At 36.4% G+C, this 12,137-nt stretch overlaps 1 protein-coding gene across 1 annotated transcript; it reads left to right on the top strand.

Annotated features, from left to right (window-relative positions):
• Positions 1–9,543: 9,543 nt before the first annotated feature.
• On the top strand, positions 9,544–10,950 carry LOC117423615 (leucine-rich repeat-containing protein 24-like). Its single transcript, XM_034039675.3, has one exon. The coding sequence runs from the start codon at positions 9,544–9,546 to the stop codon at positions 10,948–10,950; it is 1,407 nt and encodes a 468-aa protein (XP_033895566.3).
• The last annotated feature ends 1,187 nt before the right edge of the window (positions 10,951–12,137 follow it).

The following is a 12,137-nucleotide window of genomic DNA, read 5'->3' as shown; positions in this document are numbered from 1 at the left end:
GGTATTGCCATTGTTGACTTAATCTGTAACCATGCTTAATTATACACCATCACAAACTTTACAGTCAATCAGATCGCTCCATTGGCATAGGATATGTCACGATACACTACAGCTTTTGATTTCCGTTGTTTATGAAATGGAGCAAGTTTAAATTGAAAAAAAAAAACATTCCATCACTATGGTAACAGTGACGATTACCAGAGAAGAAAGCAAAGTAAAAAGCAAAAATGATTACATTTATTCGGGTGTCCAAGAAATAAAAGAAAAATAAAGTTGTTGTTTTTTTTTAAATATAAAGTAATGGTGTATAATAGCGATTATTTGTTTTCAAGTGCAAGTGCACTGAAGTCGCAGGGTAAACATTCCAAATTCTGAATGTTTACCTCCTTCTACACTGCACATAAAAACTATTTATCGCTTTAGTAATGGGATTTGTTCGGCCTTCCAGAGTTATTAAGGGAATCAAAGTATACCAGGAGAACTTTCCCCACACCAGGGTGATGCCAAATCCAGTCTGGTAGACCGGTCTTATGTCTGAATTCCTGCATAATTTTAAATGATTTTGTTCAAATGTGTTATTTGATAAATGAAATACTGTGTACAATCCACAGTGTTTGCCCATTTAATGTTCTTTTGGGGTGCCTGAGCTGCTTGTTTGTTTGGGAGAAAAACATAAGAAAGAAATAACCTGCTGTGTAAGGGAGTATGGCTTCAAACAATTATATAAGCTGAGGAATAAATATGTTTTCATAAACTCACACAATACACATTTTTGTTCATTTTCATTTGTTTGCAGTGTCCCAGGAAAGATGAAAGTTGTGGTGTCAGCATCATTGTGCTATATTTCCATTCATTACTTGAGAAAGAGAGCCCTGCTGGATTAATAAAGAATTGTAGGGCATTAGTTACTCTCAGCCCAGATGTGCTTCTAATTCCAATGGAGGCACTTTCCCGGTAAGGCTGGGACCAGAACACAGAGTGATTCAGTAAGTTCTCAAAATGCACTTACGCGAAACAGGCCCGTTGGTCTTATCTGAGATTAGATAAGTGGTTTCTCAGCAAGAAAGAGAAAATGACTGTAGCCATTGTAACACTCCCACTGCTGGTTATTAGGGGCTTGCACAGTTATACAATGGCAAGACTTTTAATACTACTAGTGGTAGTGGGATGTTTTTTTAAAAAATAATCAGAATGATTCTGTGTGACCTATGTTTCAGAGCCCCTGAAGTTGTGAGAACAGCCTCTTGCTAAATTGGGTAAAATGGCCCATTGGAAAGCAATGCATCTCCATGTAGTTGCAGCTGAAAATCAGATTTGTGGCCTAACATCGGCGGAATTCATCGGAAGTGAACAACATTAAAGTTAACTATTGGTTTTGATCACAGTTCAAGCGTCCACATAGGTTTTTGGAATTAAAGAAAAAATCTTGCTGCAGACTTTTCAATGGAGCCTGTGATGTTTCTATCGCACTGCAACGTCATTGTGCATGTAACGTGAGAGCTTAGCTGCATACCATGTAGGGGTCCTGCAGCGCAGCAGACTGAACATGCGATATATGATGTACATATATAATTCATCCTACAAATCCTCATTGAGAATTCCCCTGTAACGCAATCCCCTCTCCCCTTTAAATCACAGATTCAATTAATCTAGTTGCTGTAATGCTGGTGTTTTCAACACCAGCTGGGTATTCAGTAAGAAACAGTAATCGTATTTCATGTTGCAATTCCAAATCCTGGTCACCAGACGTTGCTGTATTTCTTGTCAGGGTAAACTAAACAGTTTCTTCTGTTTCTTCAGAATGATGTAGTAGATTAATTAATTGAAATATCAGTCAGTTCAGTACTGGAGACATTCAGTGGTAACATTTAAAAAGCTTCTCTGGTATATTTCCGCAGTTTCTACAGCTCATTAAACCAGAAAATGGCAGAACCTGAACTAATGAGTGCACAATATTAGGGTGAGCAGTAGTGTTAAACAGGTTATTAGGTTCATAGACTAATAAACACAAGCAACTGAAATGTATTGTAGACATAGAGAAGTTTAAATACAGATGCAGTTGAGTTGATGAAAATATGTTCTTTTTAAGCCTTTTAAAACCACCATCTCTTAAGGCCAGGTAACACGGGGGATGACAGATGTTGCCAGCTTCTTGCCTCGTGTGACCACCCTGATCAACACCCAGGCGACATCCCAGTGACACACTGTCGACATCTCTCCCACTTGGGACAATGTTCTATTTTTCACGCAACACAAGGGCAACATTTTCAATACCAGCGAATCATATTTCATAGTATTGCCACATGATAATAAGGATATCGAAGACCCTAAAGTCAGACAGAGAGCGTATATGACATCCAATTAATTATATGTAGTCTATAGATCTGCAATACAGTGTGTATGTGGATAAGTTACTGTCCATGATTACAATAACATATTTAAGCTATGAATACATGTATCTTACAATAATAAAATACATGTGTGCGTATTTTTTAAAATGTTTCATTTTAAATTAATTTGCCATGTATGCAGTATGCCTGTCATTCCTACATTAACCCCCAATCATAACATCTTTCATTTTAAAAGTAAAGTGAAATTCAAAAATCTCAGGTATGCCTTCTTGCTCTTGCATTATGATTGGGTTGTATTTCTTTGTTGCCTGTGTGTTTCCAGCTTGTCGACCTCATGCCTGTCTCTCATGTGACCACCGCAAACTGCAAGGCAACACGCAGGCAACAAATGTGTTCCTCTTGTTGCCATCAACAAAAGTTGCCCATGTGACCTGTTCTTTATAGTGCTTAGTAGCCTATTAAGTTTATTACTGTTTTTAAAACATGGCAATTAGGTAATGTCATTGGTGCTTGCCCTCAGATTAGGGTTCTGTTGTTTAAAAAAAGTGTAAGAAGTGTTATTTCTCAAGCTTTACATTCCCATATGGAAAGAAAACACATTTTAAACTTGTGTTTGGGGATGCCATACAGTAAACAGTAGTATTAATTAGTTTTAGTTTCTCATGCCATGTCTGTATATTTTATTTTTGTCCAAATGTTTTTTTTTTTTTGTTTGTTTGATTTTTTTAGGAATTACAATAGTTATCTTTTAAATAAGTTGCTATCATATACAGATTTTTTTACTGTAACTAGCCATCATTTTTGGTGCCACTGTACAACATAAGAGCATCCATAAAGAGTTAATGAATTACCCAGCAAGGAACAGGATGTGAGCTGACATTCAATCAGGTAAAGCACGATATTGATTGATCTACATAGTTCAGTTCAATATCACCCTTACCACATGAGGAGGGTGGAAGCTGGAACACTAATTAATTAACGTGGTGAATTTCCAGTTGATCAATTACCTGTTGGCAACTATATATACAGTCATTAGCTACAACCTTTCAGTTTCCACTTCCCTTGTGTCGCTATTGTCTATATCAAAGGAAGCCTTATTTTTTCCAATGCCCTGAAACACAGTAGTTTCTCTTGAGTTCATTTGTGAACTGCAAGGTCCCTTATCTCTCATTTGGAATATAGTTACAGTATAATGTACAGAATATTACAGATTTTTTTTTTCACATACAATAGTTAGAGACAATTCAGTCTTCAATTAAACCCTCTTTGTTAGTAGACCTGTATGCACTGTCAGGCATTGGATTTTCATAAAATATAATGATTGTGTCACTGTTTAGATCAGCTACAGCTTCTTTTAATGATGTACTTTCGCAACTTTTGCAGGCTTAGAATTAGCAATCGCATGCATACTTCAACAGTAATACTAGAATAAAACCTAGCTGGGGATCTGTTTTAATGATGTGTATAAACCTTGGACTTTACTGTATTTTAATGCTAACTATTAACCATAAAAGAGCAGCGTTATTGAGATCTGACACTGTTTAGATCATTGAAACCAGGTGACTGCCATAATGAATCAGTTTGAAGAGACTTTGAAATAATTCAAATGATAGATTTGAAGAGTTGATATTGTTTATTAGATTAACTGCTATGACACAGAGTGTGTATGTCACAGCTAAGCTAGCAAACTGCATACACTCATCAGATCTATGATCATGATTACCTTGATTAACACAGCAAAAATATATATATATTTTGATAACGAGTAATTTTATTAGTTATAACAGCAAAAGAAAAACATATTTTTGTATCTATATTGCTTTTACAAGAAGGAGTGAGGGAGGGATGTGAACTATGCTGGAGAGTTGTCAATGATATGTTTGGATCCTACAACTTTTAACCTATAATTATAGGTTTATCATTCATTTTGAGTGTATAAGCCCATACAGCAACACACTGCCTCATTTCACTAACAAAAAATGCAACTTCTGTGAAATAATTTCTAGTCATATCAAAATCGAATTTAATTGCATTTGCATATCTGTTTTGGTGTCGTGTTTATTAATTGGCAGTCTGTGTTTGGATTCAAATTCTCCATTTTTTTTATTGTTCCCATAGGAATGGGTATTTGCAGATCTATTTTCATTATTCTTCAAGGAAGGTATGATTAGCACAACTTTTCAATAAGGGAGACGTAATTACTTTTGGAAAATTGAAAGTTCCATAGTGATAAAATTAATGACTGTTGATTTATTAGTCCAACTGTGCTGTTCAATTATTTAGTTCTACATTTGCATAAAAACTATTTTGCTGGAGTCAATCTAGCATAGATACAAGTTCTGACACTGCTGTCTGCATTCTCATTGAAATCTCTGTGTAATAGGCTCCATATTGGAGCCAATATTCCTATTCTGCAGTAAACAAAAAGGTAGACTTTCACTTTGGTTGTAGCCATGCATATTTCATGTATTAAATGTCAGCGACCGAATCTCATACACAATCAATATGCCAAGTTTACATTAAGATTTATATACACTGTTTAAGCTATTTCCATATGTAAATTAGTCAATTGCATTTCATTTGCATATCATTATTTTTATATTTTCTGATATTATGCTTGTATTTCAAAAGAGCAAAGTATAATATAACATTTAAATAATTTACATATCCAGATTAGGTTAAAAATAAATCTTTACTTGCATCCTATAAAGAATTAACTAATTTTGCTTCATGAAGTCAAATGAAACCTGGTGAATAATGATACGTTAACATATTGAATTACATACCGCTTTGTAGTTTTTTTATACTTAAGGAAAAACTGAAAAAAATTGAAAAATGTCACATTTCAAAATCTAACATGAAGTACTGTACTACTATTATGGCTTCCAGTAGGCTTTGGTGATATAATTGTTATTTCTTTGATTACATGATGATCTCAATTATGTTCATATTTTTCTTTACAATACTTCATGAGAGGTTGCCTGTGGTGTACAGAACACTGCAAGGATTTTGTCCTGGTCTACCCACTAAATCGACGGTGTTTGCTGTTGTGTTTAATCAACCATGTTTATAGGAAAAATGGGAAAAAAATGGGAAAATGTTTCCACAGTCTACTTAAGGCAAATCAGAAATCTGTAGCAACTGTGGAGTTTTTAACTGCGTGTGTTGTCAGTTTCAGAAACAGTGCTGATCTCTTTCACATATATGGTAATAAAAACTACAATGTAAGAAAGATGATTTATTGTTTTTCCCCAAAACGGGAAGAGATCCCCTTATTAGAAACTTTTTTATTGAGGCGCTGAAAAGGTTAAACACAGTTCCAGCCTAAGGAAGCCAGATGTTATCCCTAGCGCATATCATTTGTAATGGCCATTTGATACATTTATATCACTTATTGTTAGTGTGATACATGGGTTCTTCTTTAACAGAAGATTGATTATTTAAAACCAGGTAGTTTGTTTCCATAAAATGTGTTATAAAATATTTATTTTCTGGTTTGTATTAATGACATCTAATCAATTATTAATCTAGTATTTCCTCACTTACCCTTGGTCCTATTAGGCATGCTTCTCCTTTATAGCAAACATACTGTACTGTATGGACATTTGCTGATAATAATACTAGAAAGTAAGATAACTCTTTGACTGACCCTATGCTACTTGCAGTTGTAATAGTCTCATATTGTATTTATATGATGGTTCAGTGATAAAGTAATTATGCCACTATTTAAAGTTTACATTTAAAAGGTCAATGCGTGAAGTCTCAGAGTTGTTGACCATCTGCCATGAACAACCAATACAAAAAACTAATTTATAGAAATCCAAGAGGAATTTTATTTCGTACCAATGCACAGATAACACAGTCATTTTCCAATACACATCAGCCTGCTACCTAATGTTTTATTCGCAAGCACAAGGGAGCCCGCTGCTCCTTAGCAACCAGTATGGTTTGGAGAATCAGTTATGCGTTCGATATGTTTTATTTCACTGTAATTTGTGGTCCCTGTGGGTGGCATTTGAAAGTATTCGTCACACTGAATGGAGTCTGTTTCAGTTAAAGAAATCCATTGTGTTACAAAGAAATAGCACAGTGACATAAAAGTAAATGGGCCATCCAGTTACCTTGGGATGTCCTTAAACGAAAAATGCTGTTGTCAATTTCTCTAGAGGCATAGCACTTGGCTAATAAACATCTACAGACGTGCTCAAATTTGTTGGTACCCCTCCACAAAAAACGAAGAATGCACAATTTTCTCTGAAATAACTTGAAACTGACAAAAGTAATTGGCATCCACCATTGTTTATTCCATATTTAATAGAAATCAGACTTTGCTTTTGATTTTTTATTCAACATAATATTGTAAATAATAAAACAAATGAAAATGGCATGGACAAAAATGATGGGACCGCTAACCAAATATTTTGTTGCACAACCTTTAGAGGCAATCACTGCAATCAAACGTTTTCTGTAGCTCTCAATGAGACTTCTGCACCTGTTAACAGGTAGTTTGGCCCACTCTTCCTGAGCAAACTGCTCCAGCTGTCTCAGGTTTGATGGGTGCCTTCTCCAGACTGCAAGTTTCAGCTCTTTCCATAGATGTTCGATAGGATTCAGATCAGGACTCATAGAAGGCCACTTCAGAATAGTCCAATGTTTTGTTCTTATCCATTCTTGGGTGCTTTTAGCTGTGTGTTTTGGGTCATTATCCTGTTGGAGGACCCATGACCTGCGACTGAGACAGAGCTTTCTGACACTGGGCAGTACGTTTCGCTCCAGAATGCCTTGATAGTCTTGAGATTTCATTATGCCCTGCACAGATTCAAGGCACCCTGTGCCAGGCGCAGCAAAGCAGCCCCAAAACATAACCGAGCCTCCTCCATGTTTCACTGTAGGTATGGTGTTCTTTTCTTTGAAAGCTTCATTTTTTCGTCTGTGAACATAGAGCTGATGTGACTTGCCAAAAAGCTCCAGTTTTGACTCATCTGTCCAAAGGACATTCTCCCAGAAGGATTGTGGCTTGTCAATATGCATTTTAGCAAATTCCAGTCTGGCTTTTTATGTTTTTCTTTCAAAAGTGGAGTCCTCCTGGGTCTTCTTCCATGGAGCCCACATTCGCTCAAAAAGCGACGGATGGTGCGATCAGAAACTGATGTACCTTCACCTTGGAGTTCAGCTTGTATCTCTTTGGCAGTTATCCTTGGTTCTTTTTCTACCATTCGCACTATCCTTCTGTTCAATCTGGGGTCGATTTTCCTCTTGCGGCCGCGCCCAGGGAGGTTGGCTACAGTTCCATGGACCTTAAACTTCTTAATAATATTTGCAACTGTTGTCACAGGAACATCAAGCTGCTTGGAGATGGTCTTGTAGCCTTTACCTTTACCATGCTTGTCTATTATTTTCTTTCTGATCTCCTCAGACAACTCTCTCCTTTGCTTTCTCTGGTCCATGTTCAGTGTGGTGCACACAATGATACCAAACAGCACAGTGACTACTTTTCTCCATTTAAATAGGCTGAATGACTGATTACAAGATTGGAGACATGTGTGATACTAATTAAAGAAACTAATTAGTTTGAAATATCACTATAATCCAATTATTTATTATCTTTTCTAAGGGGTACCAACAAATGTGTCCAGGCCATTTTAGAATATCTTTGTAGAATAAACAATAATTCATCTCTTTTCACAGCTTCTTTGCTTTATTCTATGACATACCAAAGGCATGCAAGTATACATGATAAAATAGCTTTTAATTTCATCACTTTTCAGGAGGAATGAAGCATTATTTCAATGAGCTGTAAGGGTACCAACAAATTTGAGCACGTCTGTATGTAATGTGTACAGTTGAAATTAATAGCACACTTAATTGTTAGATTCGCAAGAACACATTACTTTTGAGAATATAGGCTTTAGACTGTGGCAAGTGATATCTGAATACAGTAGCAAAATTAACTGTGCTTTCTTCATATACCCATTGTATGATTGTAGAGTTTGCAAAGCTGTTCTAACTAAAGCTTTAGAAACATTTTCAAAACCAAAAGGTTTTCTTTTGGTTTTCGATATGTAACAGGGTGGAGACTGGACCGGTGACCACACGCATATTAACTATTATGCAATAGAACTGAGCTTGTCTGCATTCTTGGTTATAAAGATTTTAACATCTCATTTCACTGACAGGGGACAGAATCTGTAACGGCAGTGCATCACACAACACTGCCCATTACACAAACTTTGTTTTCACTTTTTCCTACTACAATAGTTAATTCCTGTAAGCCTTACATTTGTGTTTTGTGCAGTAACAACATATGTGCTAACAAAGGTGTTCCTCTTCATTTCAGGAGAGTACAATACATTTTATGTTGAATAAAGATGTTTAAATCAGTTTGGCTAATTAATACTCTAAATTATGAACACATCTTAGTTATTTTCAGCTCCTAATTTCTAAGGGAAAATAGTCTTCCTTTTAAGTTAAAGATTAGCGTAAAATATGTATATAGTCAATGGAACATAACATATGTTAAACTGCTTTGTCCACCGATTTTATATCTTTAGGTAGTTAAAGGCAAAGCAATTGACAGTTGTTACTACACTAAGGGTAAGATTGTTCAAGGTCTTCACACCAAAATGCAAATCAAACCGTTAATCATTTCAAGTTACTCGATACTAGTTGTTAACATTTAACTATTATTGTGTTTGCCTTTCTTTTCACAAACATAAAGATCCTGATAAATCTATGTGCACAGTGTATCTGAAATATACATTATCTTAGGTGGGAAACGTTCTGTTTGCTCAATTACTGAGGTGAAACAGAGGTGTTTAATGGCAGAAAGTGGGTTTACTGGCAATATTTTTTTGATAACACAGGACTGTTACGCTTTCCTTTGTTTAACAGTTAATATAGACTTTCTTTAGCATTTTTCATGCACTTCTTCCACATGAATGTAAATATAATGAACACAATTCTAGAAATTGTTATTAGAAACTGTCTTAATGGCCCCTTATTTGTGATGATTTAGTTTAGGGATCCATTATATGTGGATATTTGTTTTGTGCCTCACAAATACAATACTTTTCTTAACTTTTCTGAAATACTTGTAACGGTGTTAAATATATCAATTCGTATATTGACATATCATAATGTTCTTTTAATCTTTATTAAGATACTGTACTATGTAATTTTACTCATCAGGAATATGGGCCATCATCTTCCTCTACTGCTCCTGCTGATCATGTGTAAAAGCCTGGAGGCCTGGAATTGCACAGTAAGCTGTAACTGCACAGACTTCACCAGCTCATGCTGTGGACCTCAGAAAACTCGACTTCTCCCAATAATTGGACATCAAAATGCCACTGAATTAGTTTTGGATTCCTGTGGCAGCTTTCCCATGGATAATAACACCCTACAGAACTTCAGATCGCTGGAGGAACTGACAGTTAAGAGAACCAGCCTCCTTTACCTTGACGCTCATGCATTCCACAGCCTTCCCATGCTGCAAACTTTAAATCTAACACAAGTCAACCTGAGTAATGCAGCAATGCATCAAAACGCCTTTGCCAGCCTGATGATAAGAAGATTGTTCCTCGCGAACAACCGACTGGATCAGATCCGACGTGGGATGTTTGCTGGTCTGATGAATCTGGAGCATCTTGACCTTTCCGGTAACAGCCTCAGGTCGATTGAGGAAAACGCATTAGTGAACTTGGTGAGCCTTCGCTTCCTCAATCTGGACAACAACCACTTTGTCACGATTACCCCTTACTGGTTTGGTGTAATGTTCAGGAATAACTCCTTTCCTGTGGTTAGTCTCATTGGAAACACATTGACCTGTGATTGCAAGTACAGAGGAATGGCCCTACCTGAATACCAGTGGTTCAGCAGATCAGTGATTTTAACCAACTTCTCATTTATGGTGAACCTCACTGTTGAAGAATGCAGCCCACCTCGGGTTGAAGAGGTCTATAAAGAGGTAACTGTGAGGGATCTGCAGCCCCTAACTCTGTCTTGCCCATTCAGTGGGTTTCCTCGCCCAAGGGTCAGTTGGATACTTCCCAGTGGATTACAATTATTTAACAAGTCATTTCCTCCATTTTATAATGAAGATGGAACCTTGCATGTACAATTAGTGCAATCCAAGTTTGCTGGACTTTACGCTTGCATGGCTACAAATGTGGAAGGGACAGCTGTTGGCTTGCGTAACATTGTGGTGTCACCCACTCCCAAGCCACCCTTCATCACCAACCGACCTGTCACCTTTCCTACTCCTCAGACCCCTACAATCAGCAGGAGTCTGTGGGTATTGCTGTGGACAGGAATAGTCTTTATATGCATCATTTTTCTTATCATACTGTTTTGCATGCTAAGGGTCGTCTGCAGGTACCTAAATCAGCACCTCCGCAATGATGTTTCCTTCAACAGGTTTGTTGATACTCCAAATATCCTAACTCTTCCAGAGAACCCCCAGCCCATCCCTCACATAGAGGAGAGACATGGCCATGTGCATTGGTCAAGGGAGAATGGTGATGATACTGTCCCCAGAGTGGCCGTGCACACTGATGGAAGCTACCCACACCATCAACAGACTGCTACAGAACTTGTGTAACTATAAACTGATGCAATAAAATGTGCATCTAGGTTTTGTTTTCGGTACTCTTTTAATAGTGTGGCAATATGCACAGAAACTATTTTTAAATTTAAAATGTAGTACTAAAATTAGGCAAACATTTAGACGTTTTTCCAGTTTCACATTTTTTAATATCGAATAGATATAATAAATACATATTGAATTATTGTAATTATAGTAGAAATATTTCAAAATATTTATGTAATTTATATAAATCTAGTGATTTAATGTATGTGTTTATCAATAAAGATTACATTGTATTGCAAATGTGGGGAATTTAAATTCATTTTAATAGCTTTTTTTAATGTTTTCTTATAAATCATTCATGGTGGTTATGCATACTGCTGGTCCAATATATATAGTATATAATTGAGAAACAATAATACAACTTAATATTGTAGGAAAAAACCCAAACTACTCAAAATGAAGGGAAAATTCATATAGTTTAGGCTACTTTCTCTTTGTTTATAAAATGTATATTGTAAATGTATATTGTTTCTTAACACCTGTTGATAAGCAAAATTTGTTTCCTTACAATGTGAATGGCTTTTATTTAATGAGACAATATAAAACATTTTTTTGTTTAATGCACTGGCTTTGAAAATCAATTGAGTGCTTTTTAATTGATGCTGTACTATGCTGTACAGTCTGGTTTGTTATTTAGGTGCAGAAAAACACACAGAGCAGGTCACAGCCAATGCATGAATGCACAACCCGATTTCCTTCTGCTCACTGGCATTCAGTCCTTACCCTGTTCTTTTATGCAGCTTGAATGGGACCGCTGAGACTATAAGTCAATGAATCCGAACCTCTGATTTTCTAAAGACCTGCTTTGCAATCTTTTGTTAAAAACCAATCCACCAACCAGAAAGCTCAATTTGCACTAGCAGAGCCTTAATGAGAGCTGAAATTGGGTCTCACTGTACTTACCTTTCAAACACCACAGTTTTATAAAACTACTTTGCCAGACCACTTCATTAGGACCTGTACCGAATATCCGGTTGGGTCACCGTCTACTCCAGGGGTGGACTGTGACCCACAAGGTCCTGGAAGGTGTTTTGAGTGATAGAAATCCATTTGGGCATTAATATTTAATGCCAAGAATTAGTAGCAGGCAACCACACAAGGAATGTTTTTCGACCTTCCAGAGTAATTAAAAAGGTTGT

This window comes from Acipenser ruthenus, chromosome 17 (assembly GCF_902713425.1).
Source record: "Acipenser ruthenus chromosome 17, fAciRut3.2 maternal haplotype, whole genome shotgun sequence".
Classification (NCBI taxonomy): Eukaryota; Metazoa; Chordata; class Actinopteri; order Acipenseriformes; family Acipenseridae; genus Acipenser; species Acipenser ruthenus.
This window is presented reverse-complemented; position numbering and strand designations above follow the sequence as displayed.

Excerpts from the sequence above, each read along its gene's own strand:
- LOC117423615 (XM_034039675.3), top strand. The coding sequence starts at position 9,544 with ATGGGCCATCATCTTCCTCTACTGCTCCTGCTGATCATGTGTAAAAGC.